At 44.8% G+C, this 27,604-nt stretch overlaps 1 protein-coding gene across 3 annotated transcripts in view; it reads right to left on the bottom strand.

The window, feature by feature from the left end:
• Positions 1–27,604, bottom strand: part of FRMD5 (FERM domain containing 5) — a 94,806-nt gene that overhangs the window by 26,353 nt on the left and 40,849 nt on the right. For 2 of the 3 annotated variants that reach the window (XM_083184456.1, XM_083184454.1), the window contains exons 2-8: positions 26,518–26,622; positions 20,735–20,795; positions 13,733–13,811; positions 10,778–10,875; positions 10,468–10,591; positions 8,617–8,704; positions 8,119–8,207 (exon numbers count right to left, since the gene is read on the bottom strand). In XM_083184456.1, coding sequence (XP_083040582.1) covers positions 8,119–8,207; positions 8,617–8,704; positions 10,468–10,591; positions 10,778–10,875; positions 13,733–13,811; positions 20,735–20,759 — 503 coding nt within the window. In that variant the 5' untranslated portion in view covers positions 20,760–20,795; positions 26,518–26,622. The remainder of the gene's footprint in view (positions 1–8,118; positions 8,208–8,616; positions 8,705–10,467; positions 10,592–10,777; positions 10,876–13,732; positions 13,812–20,734; positions 20,796–26,517; positions 26,623–27,604) is intronic. The other variant, XM_083184455.1, reaches the window with a different exon arrangement.

Here is a 27,604-nt window from a genome sequence, read left to right as displayed (position 1 = left end):
TTTTAAGCACTGTTTTTATCAGAGGTACAGTTACCAATGGTAGTAGGCAGTGAAATGATTAGGTTCTCCTCAAATGTACAACACTTGATGCTTAATAGCGTAGGTAATGTACCTAAATTGGTGGTATGAGGAGAAAAAAGTTACACAGCCTCAATATGTAAATCTAAATATAATTTTTAACAATAAACACTCACTCCGGCAGTCATGGTTGCAGGTATTTTATTTGATGCGGCAGCCCCTACCCCTGATTTCGATGTTGCCACACCTGGGCTTCCCCGGGGGTCTCCCACCTGGGTACTGACCTGGCCCTCCACTGCTTGGCTTCCAAGTTCGGAGAGGGTTTGGGCAGACCAGTGGGGTATGGTGGTAAGATCTTAGGGTTCAGTGTCCCATCAAATGTGGCCTGTAGGGCTGCAAGAGAGGATTACTTCACCAGGCGCAACAGGTGAATTTTATCGAAATAAATTGTATAAAATTAAAGAATTATCAACTGAGGGATTTGGGAGTCCATAGATGGTCGGACGTTTTAATGGTCGAAGAATAATAATAAGTGGCAGTTAGCTGCCTGCTGGTAGCAGGTTTGGTGGTCAAAAATAGGTAGCAGTTAGCTGCCTGCTGGTGGCAGAAAATTGGGGATTCTATAAAGAATTATTTGAATATATAATCATATGCGATAATTGCACCAATAATGCCCCACACCATGCGATTTTTGGAGTTGATAATTGCACTGTTTGAGGTAACGTTTACACACTGTATAATAACAGGTTTGCAAGCATAGTTGCAGATGATATTCAAACACTTAGTAGCAATATTTTAGAAGATGCCTGGATAGATTGTTGCATAAGTAAGGGACGATAAATAGATGCGGAGATTACACTTAGTGGTCAGAAACAGATAGCAGTTGGCTGCCTGCTGATAGCAGAAAGATGAGAATTTTTGAGGAATTATTTAAGATATACAGTCACATGCGATATTCCCAACAATTGGAATAATGCCACACACCATGAGATTTTAGAGGTGATAGTTGCACTGTAAGGGGTAACGTTTAAGCATTGTATAATGGCAAATTTGCAAGTATAGTTACCAATGATATTCTAACACTTAGTAGCAATAATTGTGGCAAAAGTAAAGGACAATGCACCGATGCGGAGATCGCTTTGTGTAGCGAGACGGCTACCCCACTGCTGACTGCAGTTGGGGAGCGTCTCTCTGACCTGTTGCCGCTGCCTAGGTTAGCGGCTGACGTGGATGGGGTAGGAGTCCCGTGCTGTGGTTTCGCACACAAAGTGTGACCCGCTGTGCGCTGGGTGACGGAGCCGGAGGTGGAGACCTGTTGCCGTCAGACTTGCTGCTTGGCTGCGCCGGAGCTCGCTGGTGAGCGTGTGGATAGCGGGATGTGGGAGCCAAGGGCTGCCGCTGATATACTTGCTTACAGTGCCACTGCAGGAAGAAGCCCGTTAGGCGAAACACGTGTCCACTGCTAATTCCAGCCTCTCACTCCTCCGGCCAGGAGGAGTGAGAGGCTGGAATTAGCAGTGGACACGTGTTTCGCCTAACGGGCTTCTTCCTGCAGTGGCACTGTAAGCAAGTATATCAGCGGCAGCCCTTGGCTCCCACATCCCGCTATCCACACGCTCACCAGCGAGCTCCGGCGCAGCCAAGCAGCAAGTCTGACGGCAACAGGTCTCCACCTCCGGCTCCGTCACCCAGCGCACAGCGGGTCACACTTTGTGTGCGAAACCACAGCACGGGACTCCTACCCCATCCACGTCAGCCGCTAACCTAGGCAGCGGCAACAGGTCAGAGAGACGCTCCCCAACTGCAGTCAGCAGTGGGGTAGCCGTCTCGCTACACAAAGCGATCTCCGCATCGGTGCATTGTCCTTTACTTTTGCCACAATTATTGCTACTAAGTGTTAGAATATCATTGGTAACTATACTTGCAAATTTGCCATTATACAATGCTTAAACGTTACCCCTTACAGTGCAACTATCACCTCTAAAATCTCATGGTGTGTGGCATTATTCCAATTGTTGGGAATATCGCATGTGACTGTATATCTTAAATAATTCCTCAAAAATTCTCATCTTTCTGCTATCAGCAGGCAGCCAACTGCTATCTGTTTCTGACCACTAAGTGTGATCTCCGCATCTATTTATCGTCCCTTACTTATGCAACAATCTATCCAGGCATCTTCTAAAATATTGCTACTAAGTGTTTGAATATCATCTGCAACTATGCTTGCAAACCTGTTATTATACAGTGTGTAAACGTTACCTCAAACAGTGCAATTATCAACTCCAAAAATCGCATGGTGTGGGGCATTATTGGTGCAATTATCGCATATGATTATATATTCAAATAATTCTTTATAGAATCCCCAATTTTCTGCCACCAGCAGGCAGCTAACTGCTACCTATTTTTGACCACCAAACCTGCTACCAGCAGGCAGCTAACTGCCACTTATTATTATTCTTCGACCATTAAAACGTCCGACCATCTATGGACTCCCAAATCCCTCAGTTGATAATTCTTTAATTTTATACAATTTATTTCGATAAAATTCACCTGTTGCGCCTGGTGAAGTAATCCTCTCTTGCAGCCCTACAGGCCACATTTGATGGGACACTGAACCCTAAGATCTTACCACCATACCCCACTGGTCTGCCCAAACCCTCTCCGAACTTGGAAGCCAAGCAGTGGAGGGCCAGGTCAGTACCCAGGTGGGAGACCCCCGGGGAAGCCCAGGTGTGGCAACATCGAAATCAGGGGTAGGGGCTGCCGCATCAAATAAAATACCTGCAACCATGACTGCCGGAGTGAGTGTTTATTGTTAAAAATTATATTTAGATTTACATATTGAGGCTGTGTAACTTTTTTCTCCTCATACCACCAATTTAGGTACATTACCTACGCTATTAAGCATCAAGTGTTGTACATTTGAGGAGAACCTAATCATTTCACTGCCTACTACCATTGGTAACTGTACCTCTGATAAAAACAGTGCTTAAAATGACAGATTAAAAGGTGTGACCAATCTGCGAATTTTCCTTGAACTAAACTAGTACAAGGATCACACTACATTTTAATATCTTCAATCCTAAATTAACCCTTTGTGCCATCCTATTTTAAATAAAGTCTCAATAAAAGTTATGTATTAATTATCTAATTTAATTCAATTATAAAAGAGTGCGCCCAAAAAGCGTTTTTCTTTCTTTTTTTTGTCGGATTTCTCTGTCCTGACAAATAAAAACCCAGTGTCCAATCATTGATATTTAAACGCTGGGCGCACCACCAACCCCTCAAACTACCAGAATTTATCAAGACGTGTAGTTTTTCATGTTGGTTTCCAAACTACTATACAGATTTTCAGTCTGTGCGGATCTTCAACCCCTTCCTTAGTACAGTGTCTCTGTCTCTGTAGTGGAGGAGCTTTGCGATTAAGGTGCGGGGGGGGGACCCAGGAGGCAGAGGTCGCATAGGCACCCGGTGTGCCCTTTCCACCGAAAAGAAGGGGGAGAATGCATCAGCTCCATACGTGTCACGTAGCCACTTCTCGATGAATTCTTCTGGGTGCTGGCCCTCCTCCCTCTCCGGGAGGCCCACTATTCGAATATTGCACCTCCTCAGCCGCCCCTCCATGTCTTGAAGTTTGGTCTGAATGGAAGTGACCTGTGATGAGAGGTTCGAGACCTTGTCGGTGAGGGGTGAGATTTTGTCTTCTAGTGTGGACGTGCGGGTCTCTACTTCCCCCACTCTTTCTCGGACCCTCTGCAGGTCATGATGTATGATGGACAAGTCCGCCTGCACCTGCCCTATTTTATCCGTCAGCCTCTGTTCACTAGAGGTCACGGCCTCCAGTACTCGCTGCAGGGCCTCTGTTGGGTTCTCAGGCGATGGGGGTGGAGGATTGGATGGGGAAGGGGCCCGGGATGAGGGCCGAGAGGTTGCTTCTGAGTCAGGAGCTTCCGCGGCCGATCGCGGGGTTCTGGCAAATCTCTCCAGCTGGGTAGCTGCGGTGCTGCGGTTATTCTTTCCCATATTAATTGTGGAGAGGGAATATGCTGTGCAAGTATATGATAGCAGTGCAGAGTGAAAGTCTTATAAGCACAGTGAATCAACTCAATGCAGAAGGGCTCAGGATATTTGATGAGGGTGCTTGGTAACCCAACTCAGGGCTTTGAGTCTCAGGAGGGGAGTTCAAGTAGGTTATATGGCAGGATGCAGTGGGGAGGCACATGCAGACCCCAGCAAGGTATATATGGCGTTTAGGATGCCAGTTGACAGGGTCTGAGACCTATTGCTGTGGTCCCAGCCCAGCCTGCGTGATATAGTGGCCGGCTGTGTACCTGTTATGGCATCAGGGAGATGATCCCCTTGTCCACGGCTGTCCCTTCCTGCAAGGAAAATGGCGCCGGCGTCTTCCCCCCTGCGCTTCTCTGTTGGAGCCTGTCTCCGCTTCCACCCCTCATGCAGGACTCGCTGGGGCTCTGGTGTGCGTGGCCAAGCGGGGAGGTCACTCTCTGCGTGCCGGAGATTCAGACGCCGCCGCCGCTGCCAGCCTCAGCGTCCCGTCCTCCCGCACGATGCGCGCGGCAAGATGGCGCCCGGACTCAGCACAGCTGCGGGGATTCCGGCGTTCAGGAGGAGAGCCAGCGGGCGTATCGTGACCACGAGGGCACCGGAGGGATGCTGGTACCTTCCCACACCCGCGCCACCGATTAATTCAGTTACTGAGCGTTTTCAGGATAGATGTACAGGATCTGTGGAGCAGGAGCTGCTTGCAGGTACGTCCGCTCACATGTTCAGCGAAGCCACGCCCCCGAACCACAATAACTTAACATAAAATTACTCCCCCCCCCCCTTTACTCCATTCTCTACATCGGGGAGTGTGACTCTTCCACCCATATACAATGTCTGCATTACGGTCTGCTTTACTGCTAACAAAAATGGGGGCGCTGAAATAGTCCAGTTTCTCAGAATTACTTTTTTTGCTACTGTCACCACAATAGTGAAGAAGGGATTCAAAGCTCATTTGCGACCCTGTAAATCCCAGTTGGAGAAATTCGCAAGAAGCACAGCCAGAGGGTCTTTGATCAATTTTAGTTGATAGACTTCGTTAATAAATCCCATTACTTTATCCCAGTATTTGCGAAGCCTGCCACAATCCCACATATTATGTTAGAATGAGGAGAATTAACTTTTGCATTTCAAGCACAGACCCAGGTCACCAGGTATGAAATATTTCCTCTGTGACATATAGGCCCTCTGCATGGTTTTAAGATGGACCTCTTGAAGCATAGTAGATTGTAGTATCTTAAATGTTTTCTCCATATGTTTCACATTGGATACAGTTTTAAAGGTGTCAGAACATAAAGGGCGTGGTTCTGGGTCAGACACAAGCGGATGCATCCTGCGATTAGCAACAGACTGCGCATATGCTGAAGAAAAAGCATATATATATATATATAGCGCATGCACTATACCATGCTTAAGTACACTGACTGGGGGAATACAAGGGCAGGGGGTTCTCTCTGCATATGGCCACTTCTCTATGTCTGTGAAATGGACATTTCTGGATAGCAACTGTTTATTGTATGGATGTACTCATATCACTGGTGTGCTGTTGGGCTTCCATGCTTGTATGATGGGTGCGGATCTAGTGCACCCAGCATGGGATGGTTAATACTATGGCAGCAGTGGACAGAACAATAGTAGGTAAATTGGTGCATAGACTGGCGGAACACGGGCATTAGCATAAGGCAGCAAACATGGCTCCACCGTGGGCAGCACGGACGGTGTAATGGGTAGCAGTACTGCTCATGGGTTCCATTCCCACCATAATCTGGGTACTCTGGTTTCTTCCCACAATCCAAAAATATACTGGTAAATTGGCTCCCAACAAAATTAACCCAAGACAGAATGTGTGTGCGTGTACAAGTGGTAGGGAATATAGTTTGTAAGCTCCACTGGGGCAGGGACTGATGTGAATGTTCAAATATTCTCTGTGCAGCGCTGTGGAATATGTGTGCGCTATATAAGAAACTGTTAATAAATAAAATGAATGAATATATATTCTACAACTTCCGTTTGCTCTGCAGCTAGACCCACCTCTGAGCGGAGAATTCCTGCATTTGAGTTGTTACGAATGCTGCTCACCTAACACGGATATCCTCCATTGTTTATTATGGGCTTTATCTAAGATTCACTTCACTTATTATGGGATAAAGTGCAACATTACGTCACTAACATCCTGCAGATTTCATTTTCTGGCACGAAAACAGCTAATCCGAAGATCAGCTGGTCCCGACTCCCAGCCAATGCTTTCACCAGTACTTCTGTAAGGAGACTTAGCACTGCTGGGTCTGACTCGGCAGTGATACTGCGGTTGGGTGAACATGGGTACACAAATATACACAATTTCCAGTGGAAGCAGCTGAGCAGTGACACAATGAATCCTTTTGTGATGGGACTCCTTCCCATAGGTAAGCGGCGGTAGTGGTTCGTAGTATTTTCTGAGCTTGATAAATTTAGGTCTCCATACAGTCATCTGTGAAATTTCTGCAGTACCTTTAAAATGAATGCACTAGCAATTTATACAAAGGTGAAAATGTTAATTTGCCCCTGTTTTTGTATACATTAGAGTCAAATCAGAATCAGACCTTGTAAGAATAAATGGAACTGTTGTGATATTCAGTGACAGACAAAATATTACAACTCACTGTAATCATCAATGATTGAAAATACTGATTTATAATACGTGCACAGTTGAGATCTAGTATAAATAATTGTGATAAAGTACTTTATGTAATTCAATTATAGCAGGGTTGCCTACTTTCTGGTAGCCAGCCAGTTCCTTGAGGCAGGGGGCGGAGCTGCTGAAGAGATGCAAAAGGTGCAGGACAGGGAGGAGCTAAGGAAGATTGTCATGTTTTGGGGGGGTGGCCAGTGCAATGTCGACCTCGTGGTCCTACCCCCCGACCCCAAAAAAACTGTATTTTAGGCATTACACAGTGGCGGGCAGCGCTACAAAGACGCGATTTGCATCACCTGGTCCTACGGACCCCACGCCGAGGGGAGGGGGGGGGAGTTGCGTGAGGCGGCAAGGATTCCAGGATACCCGATTTCCGGGACCCTCCCATCCATTACCATAATGACACATATATAAGGAAACCATGAGGACAGAACCGTCTCCAATTGGGAGGGAGAGATACATAAGGAAAGAGTAAGACCTTGGACTGGACTCTAGCAGTACAAAAAAAACATACAGACAATAAGATGAGGACATATATATACACACTGCAGCACAGGCCACACAATTTGACACAATGTATCTCCCTTCTGGGTTCAAATAACCTGTCTTCCTTCTGAGAGCATTATATACATACAGAGACATTGCTTTATCAGCCCTTTCAAAGTACCTGCTTTAGTGATACAAACGTGACTATTACTTTGTATTTTACCAGTTTGTATATGTAACACAGTATATTAGTTATGCTCACATGTCTGTCCTAGTGTGTGTGCAGGTGTCTGTGGCCTGCGTACCAGAGGGAACATACTCGGGCCAGATGCACTAGGCTTCAAAAAGTGATAAACCACCAGCCAATCAGCTCCTACCTGCCATGTCACAGACTGTTTGAATAATGACAGGTAGGAGCTGATTGGTTGATTCTTTATCACTCTCCATTGTATCACTGTTTGAAGAATAGTGTACAGTATCTGGCCCTGGGGGAGAATATAGAGGCATACTGTTAGAAGACAGAGTACATGACAGAGCGGCCATACGGCAATGGCACAGCTGCATGATGGGTTATTATGACAGGGTTACATGGTATAGATAGAAGATAGGAGGAGAGAGTTTACTGGAAAAACAGTATCAGTACAGGGAAGGAACAATGCAGTTGATATACTGACATTGCCTATAAGACGTGCAAACCTCTAGCAAATAAGAAAGGCAAATACTGTAGCTACATGTTTGTGGGTAGCTTACAAAACATGGCTGTATTTGTCTCATTGCTAGTTTGCACCAGTTTTGTTACTCACCCTTCAGTAGGAGGACAGACAGAGAGCAGACAGTGATAGAAAACACAAGCAAGGACAGTGGTCTTCCAGACTCACCATTTTATAAAGTGAACCCTCTTATTTCCCTGCAACACGATAAAGCCGAAAGGAGTAAAAGCCAAGAATGCAGAGTTCCCAGAGACATCCTGAAATATAGGAGACAGGGAATACAAAAGGACAGGAAAGAAGAGTCAGAGAGTAGAGTAAAGGCCCCCATGCATCAATGTCATATTGACCAACCGACAGATCTGGATTTTTAAACATATTCAATACTCCCGATTAACCGACCCGGTTAATCGGGAGCATTGATTATGTTTAAAAATCCAGATCTCCTTATACCAAATGAAAAGTGGCGGGTTAGGCACATCTGGCATTTTTAAATGATTAATTTCCCTCAAATCTCCGACAGATAGCAGATTATATGGCCAGATCCGGTCGATGGTTCTACTGAGCTGTCGGATTGGGGAACTGGAGACGCTGATGTATGGGGGCATTTAGGCGTAGGTTGGACAAAGAGGACGATGGGTAAAGAAGATTCAGCTGACTATGAGGTACCTTACACGGATGAGGATCCACTCCGTATGTCTCCAGGGTCTGGGCTTTCCTCAGAAAACTCATCTCTGCTGCTGGAGGTAACAAGCCGCTATAAGGGTAATAGAGGAGAACTGCGTTATCATACCCTTATAACAACACTACCAAACATATAACCTAAGCTGTGGACACAAGGTGCGATTTGCACTATCGATTATGACTATATAGTCAAAACTGCATAGCACATAGTGCAAATCGCACCATGCAGCACCTGATCCCAATTCGATCAGTCTATTTCTACTACCTCGGAACGAGGGCCATGGTGCTCGATGCAGCATGGCCCCTGATCCCCCTGCCGGGCCATCCCTCCCTCCCTGCCAGCACCCCGCCGGGTCTCTGTGGCTGCCAATATTGATCCGATATCGGTGGTCACCAGATTGACCCGTGTGTCTTCAGCTTAACACTAAACTCCAAGGCCAGAATATAATATTTAGCAATGGTGGAAACTCACTGTTAAGCTTGAACTAAAACTCGTCGTATATACAGATGTGTCCTCAAACATCTAGCCTCAATATGCAAAGCAGTAATGGGGTATAGTTAATGCCCTGATGGCAAGCTATGATGCTGGGAAGTGCCCAAACTCACTGTCACAGTATTCAACTCCCACCCCTTCACTCGCTGGTTCCACCTTGCCTGTACCCTGAGGCGAGGTGGAAATGGCGAGTGTGGAAATTAAAATGGCAGGGCTCGCCACAAAATGCGGCAGAGTCGATGCATTTGCGCCAAACCTCGCCATTTAAGGGGATCCCTGTCGTCCTCTCGTGGCAAGGATTGCTTGTTTTCGGCAAAGAAAAGCCAACCTCGCTGTACAAACCCCCTCGCCGGCCGTATTGAATACCCCTCATTGACTACTGGCTTTTCTTAGAGGCAACTTGATGTGACTAGGACATACCAGGAGACTGCTGATTAATTTGATATGTGACACTTGTTTATTGTGTGTGACTGATGGTGAGATGTGGAGGTAAACTAGCAGACTCCTAACTGATTTTTCAAACCCAGCCTGTAACATACTGTAGTAGTTAAAAATTGATTTTGAGCTGATTGGCAGGTACTTTATCTCTCTCCACTTTATCAAGCTTAGTACATTTCCCTCTGGGTGTATACAGAGCAGAGAGGTCCTTATATTAGTAAAAAGCTGCTGCTTCCACACTGTAGCACCTCGTAAGCAGATGCAGAGACTCATTCGCACACAAGTGTTTCATATCAAATTTAAAAACACAGTTGAGCACAAAACACATTTTCAGCAAACTAGCAGAGTACCATGTGACCTGGAGTGCTGAGAGGGGCTGTTTGGTCTGACTGCAGCAAGGATGTTGGAGGGCACATCTGTAATACCCAGCAGGTTTGAGGTTAAGCAACAAGCTAGCCAGCCTTTACCAACAATTTATGGTGGGTTTTAAAGGACAGACTTGCCAGAAAGTTGCTAGAAAATGACTCTAGCTAGAGCGGAGGTTCTCAAACTCGGGCCCATACACAGTTCCTTGTTTTCTAGGTCACCCAACAGGTGCACTCATTACTGACTGACACATTTTAAAAGATCCACAGGTGGAGCTAATTATTTCACTTGATTCTGTGAGGAGACCTGCAAATCATGCACTGTGCGGGGTCCTGAGGACCGACTTTGAGAACCAGTGGGCTAGAGAGATTGTATAAACAGCAGGTATTTTGCAGTATCTGTTCAGTCAAACCATAATCAGGGGACACTTAGTTTAAGCATATGTACTGCATTGCTTTGCCACTTATTAATATGGAATGTGATTTAGGGTTATTTCTAATATCGTTTCTGCCTGTAGCAGTCGATGGTACTCTGCTGACCTGAGTTCATTCCTGTGAATCTCCGCGATCCGCCTCTCCAGCTTTTCTGAGTGTTTGGGAAGAAATTGGAACTTGGAACTGTAACCTTCTGGATGTTTTCCAGGGTCATAATCCCCAATTTCAGCTGTAGGTGAGACAGAACATGAGCATCAGGAATATCACATTGTATTGAAATACACTGGTGACACAAGGAGCGACAGTAAAGAGAGGATAAGGAAATATTGCATAGACATACAACACTAAAGCATTACAGCATGAGGATCACATTAAATCCTAACATAGGAAGTGACAATCTGTCAACTGCACATACCCTGTAATATGTATGCTGCCAGCAATGCAGCATCAGAGGTCTTGCAGAGCAATCGTCCATGGTACAGATCTCTCTTTACTTGTAGGAAAACCAGATACCTGTAGTAAAGTCATTTAAATAATTAGTATGTCTGCTATCTTAGCAATCAGTTTGCATGCCTATCATAGCAATCCGATACAGTATATAAAAATGGAAATACCTGCTAATGAAAAGTGCTAGTGCAAATACCATAAATACACTATAACCAGTGGCAGCTCTAGAGGCGGGGCTGCAGCACAGTTCAAATTCCAAATAGGGGAGCCACACCAACCGCCATTCCAATCTAACCCACTGGCCGATGGTGTCCCCCCCTTTTTTGAATTTGACCTGTCCTGCAGCCACTCCTGTGGAGCCACCACTGACTATACCGCAATAACCAATCAGATTTTTGCTGTCATTTATATAACTTGCTCTGTACTGATCAATGGTTTCTGTTACATTTGTGCTGTTTATTCTGGGCTATTACATGTTTTATGTCAATGCCACAGACATTGACTGAATATTTTTTTGTGAAGTAACAATACAGGTAATATAATACATTTACTATAGATAAGATATGGGGAGCAGACATCATTTTAACTTGTTGGTCAGGCCAATAGCGATGAGCCAGAGTGTAACTAGACTCTACCGTAATAAGGATTTGTTGAGTGAGACACAAGATGGACAAATTAAGACACGAGTGAATTAATGCATGGCAGCAGTTCAAGAGGTGATTGTACACAGGGACTGTGACAGATGCAGCAGATGTTATTCTAGTGCAACTTACGGTAAGGGAGGGAAAATCACTTCAAGACACTATAACAGAGTTATCCAGGCAGTAAGTCAGTGATACCACATAGCACAATGGGGCAATTGCACAGGACATCATCAGCACAATTCATTTAAGGCCCCCACACACTAGAACGATTTTTTGTCCGATTGTCCGATTTCCGACCGTTCGTCCAATATATCGGACGATTTTTACAGATAATCAGCAATGATCGTCCGATTGTTGCCAATTATCTATAAAAATCGGCCGACGTATCGGACGGAAATCGGACAATCAACCAAAAAATCGTTCTAGTGTGTGGGGGCCTTTAAACATTATGATCGTGACTTTGGAATACGGTCAGTTAGGTTGACCAATATTAGGTCGACATGCATTGGGTCGACCACTGTAGATCGACACATGAAGGGTGAAATGTAATCGGGTGAGAATCAGAAAGTGAGAGATTTGGTAATAAATCTCCAGTTTTTTTAAAGCGGCAATCATTTACACTGCAAAAACAAACTGGTATTGCAGTGTAAATAATTGCCGCTTTAAAAAATCTGGAGATTTCTTACCAAAAACTCTCACTTTCTGAATCTCTCATCCTATAAAATTTCCCCCTCAATATGTTGACATGGCTAAGGTCGACATGGCTAGAAGGTCGACATAAGCATTAGGTCGACGATGGCGAGCGCCAAAAGGTCGAAATTAGGTTTTTGCATGTTTTTTTTAGCCGACATGTGCCGACAGGCGGTATTTCATGCCCTACCACCCGTTGTGTACTGAGAGGAGAATAGTGTGCCAAGAGTAGCGAGGCACCGTGCCCGAAGCCGAGGGACAAGAAAAACATCAAAAACTCATGTCGTCCTTTTGATTGTCAACCTAGCCATTGTTGACCTAATGCTTGTGTCGACCTAAGCCATGTTGACCTTCTGTGGTCTACCCAATACATGTCAACCTAATATGAGTCAACCCAATGACCAATACCCATGACATCTACTGTACTGGGGGAAGTGTTCTGGTAATTGAGGATGACGATGGTAAAAATATGAGGCGTCATCACCAAATAAATATTGCACATAAAGGTAATAACTAACAGTTTGCTGATTGTTTATACCCTGTATTCAAATAAATTGTGAGGTTATTGAATATAATACGATTTGTACTAGTTGTTCATGGATCATTTAAAAAAAATAGTATATACTGTACAGGGTCATTATTTGTATATTTTTATTTTTAAAACAAAAACACATTATCACTAGTGTATAGGGTATTGCTAGTCCCTCGCATACTATGCTATTTTATTTTTCAACCATGGTTCATTTCTTATTGTCAATTTTTTCACTGTGAAGTCAATGTACAGAGAATGCAGTTCACAATAATATCTAAATTACTCAGGGAATATTTTGCTCCCCTAAGTGTTCAAAGGTGTCTATGTACTAAGCCTTGGCGAGAGATGTGGAAGGAGATAAAATACCAACCAAACAGCTCCTAATGGTCATTTTTCAAACACAGTCTGTAATATGGGAGCCGACTGGCTGGTACTTTGGGATAGATGTATGAAGCGTCATTATGGGGAGTAGCAGTATCTTATCTGTGTCAATACCGATTCTCCCACATTTATAAAGGAGGAGAAGTGTTCTAAGGTGACAGGGGAGCTAGGCACGCCAATATTAGAGGACAATGTATCGCTGAGCGCTGACCATTGTGACACCTGTCCATACATCGCAGCAGGGACAGCGATGTGGTGTCTGCTGGCTCCGGGCTGCATGGGAGATCTCGCATGCCCAGTGAGCTGGCCGGGTGTGGGGGGGGGGGGTGTCTGGCAGCCATTGTCGGAAAGAACCCACCTTCGGCATCCAAGTTTCTCTTAGTGATCATGTGATCATCCCCAGTACAGCCCCTTACTTCTACCACAACACAAATGGACATGGTCCTATACTGAAGTGGTCATATCAATTGTAATATACAGAATGTTCTATGTGAATATAGCCAGGCATCTGGTCCTGGTATTTAATAGCTTTCCATTTACTCTTCCGCAGGGAATACTACTGGGGTACTTACACATAGCTAGTTGATGGCTACACGAGAATGTCTGCAAGTAGTACCTACAGTATATAAGTGACTATCTGGATGGTGCATGTATGCTGTGACTGCATGTCACTCACCTGGTGATCTCTTCCTTTAGAGCTGCTGGGTCTGGGGGATAGAACTTTACTCGAAAGCACAGGATATACGGGGAGCGAGCTGGAGATGAACAGCAGATGGTCACATGGCGCTCAGTACTACATTCACACATTAACACATGTAATCACAATGCAAAGAAATAACAGCGCATATCTGATCATCTACATTATATAAACAGCTGGAGGTCCCAGACATTGATGTGAAAATAAGAGACTGATGGTGTTTAGCAGGAGACACGGTCATTGCGTCACCACCAAGTAAGTCGACAAGCATTAGGTCGACATGACTTTAGGTCGACATGGGTTAGGTCGAAATGGGTCATTAGGTTGACAAGGTTAGGGCGACAGGGTCATTAGGTCAACAGTCAAAAGGTCGACATGTTTTTTTTTTTACTGTTTTTGGAGCCGACATGTGCCGACAGGCGGTATTTCATGCCCTACCATCCACTAGGGCGTGGTGGGAGAATAAAAAGGTGTGCCCGAAGCATGGCGAGCCATGCGAGGGGACACGGCGCTACATTTTAGTGTTTATGTTGACTGTGTTGACATGTGGGTGAAAAAAAAAAACTTGTTGACTTTTTCACTGTCGACCTTACCCATGTCAACCTAATGACCCTCTCGACCTTACCCCTGTTGACCTTAAGTCATGTTGACCTAAATGCATGTCGACCTAATGCTGGTGACCTAATGAACCATACCCTTTAGCAGCAGCCTGTAGTTAATAAGCCGCACTCCTGACAAATGCTGTTAATTTATAAAAATAAATGATTAAAACTTCTAAAATCACTTTTTTCAAATTGAATTCAATTCTAAAAACATTGTATATAGGCAACACGAGTTATGAATGAATTACTGCAAGATTTATCTACAACAACATGAATACGCGTTATGTGTTACCAGTGTATGCCAGGATGTCTGTAACGGGTGCGGTATGACTGCCTGACAGGAGGGGATCCCAACTGCCGGTGCTCCGACAGGGGGGGGTGAGCTCAAAGAAGCCCCTTGGTCGTGGAACCCCACAAGGGAGAATAACCCCTGTCAGTCAGGATCCCCCCTATCAGGTAGTCATCCGGCACCCGCCTGTAACATTTTGTGACGAAAGCTCCCATGGCTGCCATTTGTATAAACTGTATAAGATTCAGGGGTACATTTGCAAATGTTTCTAAAATAAACAAGTAGTGTTGCTCATAGCAACCAATCACACGCTAGCCATATTTTCTTGGCTAGATTCTAGAAAATTAAAGGCAGTCATTTTGGTTGCTATGGGTAACACCACTAATTTGACAGGCTTAGAAGCTTTAGTAATTCTTCCCCTTAAGAGTCAGTGTCACACGCAAAGTAACCACTTCTGAGATTTCTGGCACTGTGCATGACATACATACATATCATAGGTAAATGTAGAGGGGTGGCCTAAGATCCCCCCTCCCCATAGCCTGGCCAGCGGCCACTTCATGCAGTATAAAGGATGGAAAGGAGCTGCTGCACTTGCCTAGTGGCAGCTGATATTCCTACCAAGCCTGCTGTGGATCTGACTGTTAAATCAACCAGAGAGAGAATCTGATAAGTGGCTTATCATGATCATTGGGCCGGCATATGTCTGAAGTACTGTATTACATATACTGAGCTTTGTTTGTCGCAGGCTACAGCCGGTCACATGCCAATTAAGTGCAGCAGCGCCGACAGTTGTGCCGGGCCCATGTACGCGGTGGGGGTGTGGTCAGTGCATGGAGGTGTGGTCAGCCCCCTCCTTAATAAATATTTGAAACAAAGATTCTGTGCACAGGGGGTGCTGGGCTCGGGAAGCTGCTGCAGCAGCAGTGTCACCATTAAAATAATATATTTGGAAACCTCCACCAGAAATCATGCATTTGCCACTGAATAAATAGGCAGGTGAATCACATGGAAGTCAGCCAGTTCTCAGCCTGTTGCTAACATGGAATATTCACCTTTTCCACTAAAGACAAGTCTTTAGTAAAATGATGAAATGGTGAAAGGGTGCTGCAACAGAGGATGCAGTGTACAGGGGAGGTGCAAATCACACAAGTTCTAATGCTTACAATGCGTTCACAAAAGCTTCTACTTTGCGTGTGACTTTGCATCAGGCCCACGGCGCATGGTATCCAGACTCATGATAGACTGACTTTAGGTCTACAGTCTTAAGGTTGACAACTATTGGTCGACAGTCAAAAGGTCGACAGGGTCCAAATGCCAACAGTCAAAAGGTCGACAGGGTCAAAAGGTCGACAGGGTCAAAAGCGCATCAGACAACAAGTCGACATGGAAACTGTCAACATAAAAAGGGTCGACATGCATTTTTTTTACAAAAAAATTGAGCCGACATGTGCCGACAGGTGGTATTTCATGCCATACCATCCACTACAGCATGGAGGGAGAATATAATAGTGTGCCAAGTGCAGGGAGGCACCGAGCCCGAAGCATGGCGAGGGTAGGGAGCCATACGGTACACTTAGACAGTGTCCATGTCGACATAGACACCCAAAAACATGAAAAACTCACGTCAACCTTTGACCATGTTGACCTTTCGACTGCCGACCTTTGGCCCCTGTCAACCTTTGCATTGTCGACCTTTGGACCCTGTCAACCTTTTCACTGTTGACCATTGGACCCTGTCATCCTTTTGACTGGTGGACAATATGACTGTAGACCTAGACACTGTAGATCTGATACACCATAACCCTGCATCTGTTATTAGTATGACTGTTCAGCATTAACATCAATTCTCTACACTGAAGACAGACAATTATTTACTGCTGAAGTTGTAGATATTATTTGCTGCATGTATTACATGTGTTTCTGCATTATATGTGGTCAATTTGCTAAGATGAGAATTCTATTGAAGATGCGATGTTGCTATGGGCAACCAATCTGATTTTATCTATTATCTTCTAGAAGGTGCTACATCAGTGATTTTCAACCTTTTTACCTTGCGGCACACTAAATAAGATTTTAAAATTGCCAAGGCACACCATGAGCAAAACAGATTGGCCCCCACAGGAAAAAAACAAACCTATCTCCCTCCCCCCCCCCCCATATAAAAAACACTCACACTGGTCCCCACAGGTAACACAAATAAAATACATTGGCCCTTGAAATAAAAAGAAGGGACCAGTAAATAACAGTTGAACTGGTGGTGGCTGTAAACAAGTTTGGGCATCTCTAGATCTGGAGGCACACTTGAGAACAGCTCAAGGCACACTAGTGTGCCACGGCACAGTGGTTGAAAAACACTGTGCTACATAAATACTTAGAATCTGATTGGTTGCTATGGGCAACATCCCATCTTCATTAGAACTCCCACCGTAGTAAATTAGCCCCTATGCTGGTATAGATAATATAAAATAACAAGTTTTATAAACAATGCTTTAACGCAACATAATTACTATCCCAACTATAAGACTATTACAGGGCCAATATTCACTTATTTGGTGATAAACAGGATTGGCTGGAGCCAAGGGCCTTGTTTGCAATGATTATGTTACAAGAAATAGTTTATGACTGACAGAGGCAAGAATGCATCAATACACTACATCACACATGACTAATAAAATACTCCATTAGGTGATTTTTATACATTAATACCAAGGTGTTATATATGTAAGAGCCTGTCCAGTAATGTAGCTGCTATATTTGGAACAGCGATTATTTAAAAGACAAAACTTGACTGGTTTTGCCTTTAAAAAAAAATTGCACTTATAGGGGGGTATGCAATCCGGGATCATAGCTGTCGATCCCCGCTGACAGCCGTGATCCTGACCTGCCTGCCGATGGGCGCGTGGCCGCAAAAATGGCCATGGATTGTCGATCTGCAGCCTGGATAACAACAATCCACGGCTGTTATCAGCAGTTCTTACTGGTATGTTGTAGATATGGAGACTTTCATTGTAACTACACATCATTTGATATAATAGAAATCTTGGAAATGAACCCCAATTTTCTATACGAGAGGCTATAAACGTTTATAAATAGAGGGTGACATTCTATGCTTTGCGCTAAATGCGCATGTTTTATTCGCGCACCACATCGCCGCAAATCGCACTTTTACAAATCGCACTTTTCAGTCAAAATGCGCATATTTAATGTAATGCGTATTGGAGGCTGAAAAGTGCGAAGTGGTGCGATTTGCGGCGAAGTGGTGCGCTCTATTTAGTCCTGAAAATGTGCGATTTTCATGTCTGAAAATCGCACGTTTGCAGGACAGCGCAAAGTTAAAAAAAAAAAACGAGCGCGGGGTCCCCCGCCCGAGCATAACCAGCCCCGGGCTCACTGAGCCGGTGCTGGTGACATAAAATCAGGGTCCCCGACAAATAGGGGTCCCCTTGATTTCATGAAACCAGCACCAGGCTCAAGGTCCGGCGCTGGTTCCCAAAATACGGGGGACAAAATGACTAGGGGTCCCCCGTATTTTAAGAACCAGCACCGGACACAACCAGCCAGCAGGGTAATGCCACAGCCGGGGGAAACTTATTATATAAGCTCCTGCGGCCAAAGCATTAACCCCCTGGCTGGTCAGCATGGGCAGGGGTCCTGGGGAAGTGGGGACCCCCCCCCAATGAAGGGGTCCCCCCCCTCCAGGACTTACCAGCCCATGCTGATAGTCCGGGGCTGTACCCGATGCCCCTGGGCGGTGGGCATCGGGCTGATGGCTTGTGTAAAAAAAAGAAGTACAACTATTGTTTTATACTGGCGAACTATGAGTCCCAGCAAGCCTACCCCGCATGCTGGGACTCGGAGAACCACAAGTCCCAGCATGCGGGGCATTAAAGGGCCCGCTGGCACTTGTAGTTCTGCAGTACAAAAAATAGTTAACAAAGTCACACTGACACACTGTAAAATAAAAGTTTAATACACACAAAACACACACACACTGATACTTACCTACCTTGAGCCCGTAGGTCGGTCCCTGGATCCTGGGTCCGTCCTCCGGGGCTCCAGGGCAGAAGAGTCCGGTTCCGGGGCCTTGGTCCTGGTTCCGGGGCTGGTCCTGGGGTTCCGGGGCTCCTGGGCTGCAGAATCCGGGGTCCGGGATCCAAGGTAGTCCCCAGGGGTACCTAAGGAAGCAAATCCAACTCACCTGGTCCCCGGCGACGACCTCGGAATCCTCTCCGGTGACAGCGCTGCTCCCATCTGGTACCCGGCTCGCAGGACTTTGACAGGCGCTGAGATGTTTCCTCCTCGGCGTCTCTGCACAGAATGATTTCTTGGCCAATCAGGAGCCGAGAAAGTCGGCTCCTGATTGGCCAGAAATCATTCTGAATACAGACGCCGAGGAGGAAACATCTCTGCTCTAGATGCGCTGAGATGTTACTTCCTCGGCGTCTGTATTCAGAATGATTTCTGGCCAATGAGGAGCCGACTTTCTCGGCTCCTGATTGGCCAAGAAATCATTCTGTGCAGAGACGCCGAGGAGGAAACATCTCAGCGCCTGTCAAAGTCCTGCGAGCCGGGTACCAGATGGGAGCAGCGCTGTCACCGGAGAGGATTCCGAGGTCGTCGCCGGGGACCAGGTGAGTTGGATTTGCTTCCTTAGGTACCCCTGGGGACTACCTCGGATCCCGGACCCCGGATTCTGCAGCCCAGGAGCCCCGGAACCCCAGGAGCAGCCCCGGAACCAGGACCAAGGCCCCGGAACCGGACTCTTCTGCCCTGGAGCCCCGGAGGACGGACCCAGGATCCAGGGACCGACCTACGGGCTCAAGGTAGGTAAGTATCAGTGTGTGTGTGTTTTGTGTGTATTAAACTTTTATTTTACAGTGTGTCAGTGTGATTTTGTTAACTATTTTTTGTACTGCAGAACTACAAGTGCCAGCGGGCCCTTTAATGCCCCGCATGCTGGGACTTGTGGTTCTCCAAGTCCCAGCATGCGGGGTAGGCTTGCTGGGACTCATAGTTCGCCAGTATAAAACAATAGTTGTACTTCTTTTTTTTACACAAGCCATCAGCCCGATGCCCACCGCCCAGGGGCATCGGGGACAGCCCCGGACTATCAGCATGGGCTGGTAAGTCCTGGAGGGGGGGGACCCCTTCATTGGGGGGGTCCCCACTTCCCCAGGACCCCTGCCCATGCTGACCAGCCAGGGGGTTAATGCTTTGGCCGCGGGAGCTTATATAATAAGTTTCCCCCGGCTGTGGCATTACCCTGCTGGCTGGTTGTGTCCGGTGCTGGTTCTTAAAATACGGGGGACCCCTAGTCACTTTGTCCCCCGTATTTTGGGAACCAGCGCCGGACCTTGAGCCTGGTGCTGGTTTCATGAAATCAAGGGGACCCCTATTTGTCGGGGACCCTGATTTTATGTCACCAGCACCGGCTCAGTGAGCCCGGGGCTGGTTATACTCTGGCGGGGGACCCCGCGCTCGTTTTTATTTTATTTTAACCCTTTATTTTATTTTTTTACAGCAGAACCCTGCACAGAGCATTGCGATCTGTGCAGGGTTCTGGCTAATTCGCCAAACAGACCCTGGTCTGAAATAAGTGCGATAATTAGGCACCTAAAAAATGCGATGTGCAAATGCGCATTGCATTAAATAAGCGACTTGTATACTTTTCTATACGAAAACATCTGGATGCGATAAAAATGCGAATTAATCTCGCAATTTTTATCAGCATACCTTAACGCACATAATATGCGATTTCAGTCCCTTAGCGCATCCCATTAAATTAACGATTTAATGGGAAAATGCGATATCGCCATTTTGTGGTCTAATTACCGCAAAAAAACGGAAATCGCATCCCATAGAATGTCACCCAGAATGTCAGCATTGCCTTTTCACCTTACTGCACTGATCCATTTGAGAGGCACTATAGTGGATCCATCTAAACACCCAACATTGCAAATAAATGGTCCCTATATACTGTAAGGACAATAATAAATGCATACTAAACAGGAGATCTGGCCATGATCATGTGTAACAAATAGACAAACACAATTAAAGCATGCAATAGGAAGCACATTATGTTATACGCACGTTCAAACACGGAGTTACCTCTCATTTGTTTGGCAATTCCTTTGGAAAATTCCAACCAGTGCTGAAAATAAGATACACCACAGTCAAATATTACACCACAGCTTTCCATACTTATACATACCATTCCAGAGCCAATTCACTTCTAGAAGGAAATGATCACAGTACCTAAGGCACAGCATCATTAAACATGGCCGTGACGTTCTATTGCAATTTAAAGACCAACAAACCAAAAAGCGACATAAAAAAACGAAGGGGTAGATTCAATTAGCTCTGCATTAAGCTATTCAAGTACTGCCATCAGCCCTTGCTGTATGTCCCATAGGGTGCATTTAATATAGATTTAGACAAATTTCACAGTAAGAGTACCCTCTGGGGCTTACCGCATGGGGGGATTCCATAACCCTTGGCACTTAACTTGGAATCTATAGGTTAATGTTCATCAACCACAAGCTTACCCTAAAGGAAACTTGGCTGGTAATTGAATAGCTTCAGGCATTAAACCCAGAGTTACAAGAGTTCTTATGTATGTTTCAGTTAATTTTCTGTTATTTATATGCATGTGTATATATTTATATATTTTTGTATAAAAAGTTGCAAGTGCTTAATAAAACATGCCCAGAGTTACAGCCAAGGGGCTAGTTGAATCTGCCCCTAAATATTGTATTCAACATATAGAACAATATTGTTAAATGTTTTAAAATGAAAAGATGTAATATGTAAAAAAAAATTAGAAACAGAAGAAGTAAAAATGGGATCCTCTAAATAGGGTGGCCAATCCCAGGATCCCGGGATTTGGCCCCAACACTGCTGGGAATTTTAATCCCGGGATTGGAGTATCCAATCCCGGGATTTTGGGATTAGACTGCGCATGCGCAGCCTAATGCCGGGCAACGTCTGAGCACCCGCTCAAACGCTTCCCGGCTAATCCCGACGACTAGCCTGCGGCTCTGCGCAGTGTGACGGTCAAAGGTCACGCTGCGCAGGTCACGTCACTCCCGTCAACCCACTTCCACGTCCGCCCGCGTCACTCCCATCCGCACACCAGACCAGCAACTGTCTGATTTCAAAGTCAGCCAGGCTAAGCCGCACACCCCTGCCTCCCGCTCCAGCCACTGCATTAGTAAGTGAATGTGCGGCACAGCTCGGCCTCTTTGGGGGGGCTGGGGGTGTTCAGGAATGCCAATCCCAGGAATCCCGGGATTGAGCATTTTTCAATCCCAATTCCCGGAATGGAAAAAATGCCCCGGGATTGGCATCCCTACTGGTAACATGATTTAGACCTGGCAGTGTTAGCACAGCCAGCCATCAGTTTAGCCTCCGCCCTGCTCTAGTGAAATCCCACCTTGCAAATTAATGTGTGCACTGTGAGAATGGATGTGTAAGGCTGCAAATCAGTTTGCACTTGGGCGAAAATGTCCACTGTCGCAACAGGCCACAACTCATTGCAGCCGCCACGTAGACCAGGACTTAATCAGCGGCTGCAATTAATACAGGCCTATCCGGCCTGCAACTGACGTCGCACACCCTACCCTAACAGGCTTTGGCACGCCTGTGTTTTCCCTGAAACTCCTAGCGGGTTCTTTCTGGCACACCCCAAAATTTTTTTGCCACTCACTAAAAAAGGTCGGTTACAACCACCAAGCGCCCACCCCCTGTCATTCACATTGCGAACGGCCAGCGAATAGAAATAGTTGCAGGAGTTAATTGCAGCACGGCCTTGCGCATGCGTACTGCGAACCATACGCATGCATTGTGTATCAATAATCACCCGCTGCGCAAATTCGATCAGCTCTGAATCAGGCTCAATGTGTGATTTTATGTGCAGAATCCCTTTAATATGTGACTGCAGACATCCCTTAGATATATTGAATAAATCTGTTTCTGCTGACTTCTACCAATCCACAAATTTACAAGTCAGATTCACTGCAGCTCTCATTTTCTGAGCCTTTAATCACGATCAACGGGCAATGCATGTACTGCATACCTCCCAACTAACCAGAATTATGCTAGACAGAGCCAATTTCAGGGCATAATAACATAACTTATGCATGGCACTGACTTAAGTACCTTGTATGTTTCCTTATATACAGTAAGCAAGGTTTTCACAGATTGCTATTTGAACTGTGTCAGCGACACTGTGCTAATAGTAACATTGTGAATGAGTGAAGTGCGGCGCCACCTAATGGTTACAGTATAGAACTGACTGTTCCTTTATTAGCTTAGCATGGTTTTGACTGGCCAAAACGTGTCACTGTGTCACCTATCGTGTTACAGTATTATAATAAATATATTATATTCCTATACAGGTGCTTTTTAATAATCATAAGCTTTTTAGCTCTACAGTTGCAGGAAAGTACTGAGGTAACCGTTGTACATCAGTGAACTCTTTTTCAAGGTACACAGTACAATATGTGCAAAATTATTATTTTTATTAATAAAATGTATTCTTATTACTATTATTAATAATAACATTTAGATATATAGGGCCTGCTTCATATTTCTAAGTAAGGCAATAAGCAAGCAACTGAGCAAAAACATTTTACTAGATGTAACATGAGCGGTACTTGTTTCTTAGTAGGGCACCCAGTATGCTTTTAGCGTACTGGGATATTCTGCGTAGTGAAATCGCATCGCACAGCGTGTATAGTGCCGTGCGATGTCCATATTAAGTGCACAGGAGTGCTTATACAATGAAATATCGCTTGGGATCGGACTCGGAGGGCACCATAGACAGGGTGCGATCCATTGCGATGCGATGCAATATTTCATTGCAGAAGCACCCATGCGATGAGATGTGATGTGTGCTTACTAAGAGATGTGATGGGATGAGATGTGATGTGTGCTTACTAAGAGATGTGATGGGATGAGATGTGATGTGATGCGTGCTTACTAAGAGATGTGATGGGATGAGATGTGATGCGTGCTTACTAAGAGATGTGATGGGATGAGATGTGATGTGTGCTTACTAAAGGTGCCCACAGACGCTACAATTGTACTGTGCTATGCGTTTTTGTCTGTACAATGGTTCTATAAAAATTTTCTTCCAGCTTGCTATGAGATGTGCACTTGGATACATGCGATGTGATGTGATGAACCCATGTTTGTAATGTTAAATTTCAGATGTAGTCTAAAAAGTACGTGCAGCACGTACTTTTTTAGACATACAATATCGGGCTCCCGGGAACGCGCATAGCATAGCGTCTGTGGGCGCCTTAAGAGATGTGATGGGATGAGATGTGATGTGTGCTTACTATGAGATGTGATGTGTGCTTACTATGAGATGTGATGGGTGCTTACTATTCAAAAGCACCTATGCCATTGTTTTGCGTCACCTCCACTATCGACGCCACCCCGAAGCATGGCGAGTGCAGCGGAACGTGTCCTCCGACCTAGGCACTGTCGAACTAACGACCTGTCGAACTAATGACCTTTTGACCTAGAACCATGTCGACCTCGACTGATGTCAACCTTTTCCCATGTTGACCTAATGGTGTCCACCTAATGACTGTCGACTATCATGCTGTAGACCAAATGACTGCATCCCGGGGTGAGAGGGTGACAGCACTGTACACCTTGCAAAGGCCAAAAGTCACTAAAATAACCCCCTTTCCTCTGGGAACCAGCATAACAATGGTTCTCCAAAAGCAGCGACATCAATATAATGTACAGGGGACTGTAGAACTCGCTGCGGTTATACCAAAACATTAATAAAAATGCAGCAACAAAGTAATTCAAAATTAAGTTACATAAATCAGATACTCCGCAAAAAAACTCATTCTCTGCTAGAATTCTAGGATTTTTTCATAATCCATCACAGTCCAAAAATGAAAAGCATCAGCACTGCATGGACCAGCCTCAGGCGTGTTAATACCGTAGCAGGGGAAACTCTCTTGGGAGGCAATTTAACTAAGCACATAAGTTGGTGGAAGACGTGTTACATCACAGAATGCTGTTTCCACTCGCAGCCTACTGTGTTTGTCCAAAATCTCCCTACACAACCTGCAATCGGCATAGTCTGCCATTAAGCCTGTATATATGTACTTCGGATTTGGCGAGGGTTAGCACAATCCTATTTTTGTTTTTATAAGGAAAGGGAATAGCCATTCTCTGCTGGAACACCCTTGAAATGCACCATTTCCACTACTTTATCTCCATAAGGTGAAATGTACTTTTCTATATCAATGCCATCATTCTGCCAGACTAGTCTGCAACAAATATGCCCTGAAGGTTTTCGTGTTTAATGCTGGCCAAACGTTCTGCGATATTGTAATCAATACTGAATGTTGAAATTCGGAATACTGAAATGTCTACACTGAAGTAATGTCAGCATTGCCAGAACATCAACATTGTAAATTGAAACCCTAAATACACTATAATACATAATAATGTCAACACTCAGACCTTGTAGACATTATAATGCTTAAATGTCATCATCATCCTCACTACATTCCAATCAGCCCCACTGACTCCTTCCTAATGTAAATAAGGAAACTGCAGTCACAGACCAGCTGAGGGCATATTTGCAATAACGGTGTTACAGTGAAACAGGGCTATTTAAATACAGAGTCCTAAATTCAGCTCGTGAGTGGGATGGTCCCTAAAAATAGTCACGATCTGAACACAGCAAAAATCATAGTACTGAGAAGATGAAACTGTTCACCTGGTGTTCCCACAATCACATGTTTAGCACACAGCATGACTCAATGTGATACCCTATACCTGTAGTATATAATTCTATGGGGCAGATGTATTAAGCCTTAACAAGAGATAAATGCAAGGGTGATACAGAGAGATAAACATCCAGCCAATCAGCTCCTTACTGACCTTTTTCAAACACAGCCTGTAACATGGCAGTTAGGATGTGATTGGCTGGACGTTTATCTCTCTTTATCACCATTGCATTTATCTCTTGTTAAGGCTTAGTACATCTGCCCCTATGTGTGCAATCAAGCTCATTTATGATCCATAACACCTGCCCATCTTTAGAGTGCTCCAACATGGATTTTAGGGTCTTTAGAAACACCCCTGTAAAAGCAATCTAGATCTAAATATGTGTCATTAGACATCTTGCCCAATACTCCTTGCAGCGCGAGATGCCTGGCGTGAGTGAGCAGACAGGTCCTGTGCAACTCTGCTGAAATTCTTGCTGAAAATTCATCTTAGTCAAAACATAAATGCAACTAGGACCCTCGGTGAGACTGGATTCATTTGATATACTACACTTTTATATACAATATGTGAGCTTATTTATGAAGCAAAACGGAACTTGTCACAGGAAAACAGCTGCAGCCACTGCATTGTACTAATTCATATGCAGATTCAGAGACTTGTCGCATACACATATTAAAGTGTTGCATATCAGCAAAGTCTCCCTTTGCGTCTAAATAGATGCAAAAAAAAAAAAAAAAAACGACCAACATTAGCAGAGTCTCAGGGGACCGGTGTACCAAGAGGCTGTTTGGTGCGACAGCAGCAAAGATGTTTGAGGACACATCTGTAATGTCATCCCACCAAACAAACGTTAAATTCTTGTGTAAATGAGTATCAAAGTATTACAGAGTAACGCCACTAATCTGCCAATTTTTTGTCATCAATGCAAGTAAACCCTCACGCACGCCGCCACCTTGGCCGGTAGATCAATGCACTTCTCCATACAAATTGGTGCATTAGTAAAAAACAAGATCTGTGGCATTGCAGGAGAGCACTGACAGCTGGAAATGACTTTTTTAGTTTCACACTGCTACAAACCATTCATTTACACTAACAGGTGTTGTCACACTTACTCTCTGTTTGTCAGGATCTACATAGCGGATTCCAAAGTAATCTTTCTCCAGGAGATTCAAGTGGTGGCACAAGAGGTCAAACAGCTGCTGGCCTTTTGCATCTCTCTGCAAGACAAGACATGAACACTTAATAGGTATACAACGGCTTGGATTGAGCAAAACAACATAGTAAAGGTGCAAGTGGAGTTATCTGGTCGATGGGTCGACAGTGTGTGACAGTGATTAAAAAAAGGTTGACCTGTCGTAGGTCGACCTTGACAAAAGGTTGACACATGCAAAATGTCAACATGCCAATGGTCAACACAAGAAAAGGTTGACATGACCTTTGCATGTTGGCCAATAGTGGTCGACCTAACAATCCACATAGTGGAAGAAACAGGAAATACAGTCCAATTATAGAAAAGACGGACAGCAGAGCTACAGAGAACAAGGATTAAACAGAGAGATTAGTGTGTTTAAATCAAATTAGCCTCTAGAAGTGTCCTGGTGGGAACCATAGGACACCCAAATACAGTATAAGCAGGATGTGCTTCATAGATAAACACAAGAGAGACACTTGATGGCACATAAGGGAACCATATTATAAAGTAGAGACATGCCAGAAAACACTTCAGTGATTCATGTGTACGCAGAGCCATTGTTGAATACATTCATTGTATACATCCAGTGACCCTTTACTAGGTACACCTGTAATCCTGCTCATACATGCTATTCTCTAATAAGCCAATCATGTGCCTGGAAATCCATACATACAAGAAGAAGCAGAATTGGGCAAGAGGATCAATTGTTGTCTAGATCATTCACCAAAAGGGGGGAAATATGTGATCAATGAGACTTTCACTGTATGATGACTGTGGCTGCCAGATCGGATGCTTTCAGTCATTCTTCTAATACAGTGTGTAGAACAGGGTTTCCCCATTTTTGTATTGTGATGCACTATTAGAATTAGAATTTTTTTCATGGCACCCCTAGGCCATAACGCCCCGTACACACAGGGTGACGCCGGCTTCCATCCTGAGCGATGTGCTAAACACATTGACAATTTTTCTTTAAATTGTGTTTACTGTATATGTCATCTTTAACTTTC

Source organism: Crinia signifera, chromosome 4 (assembly GCF_055691185.1).
Source record: "Crinia signifera chromosome 4, ASM5569118v1, whole genome shotgun sequence".
Lineage (NCBI taxonomy): Eukaryota > Metazoa > Chordata > Amphibia > Anura > Myobatrachidae > Crinia > Crinia signifera.
This window is presented reverse-complemented; position numbering and strand designations above follow the sequence as displayed.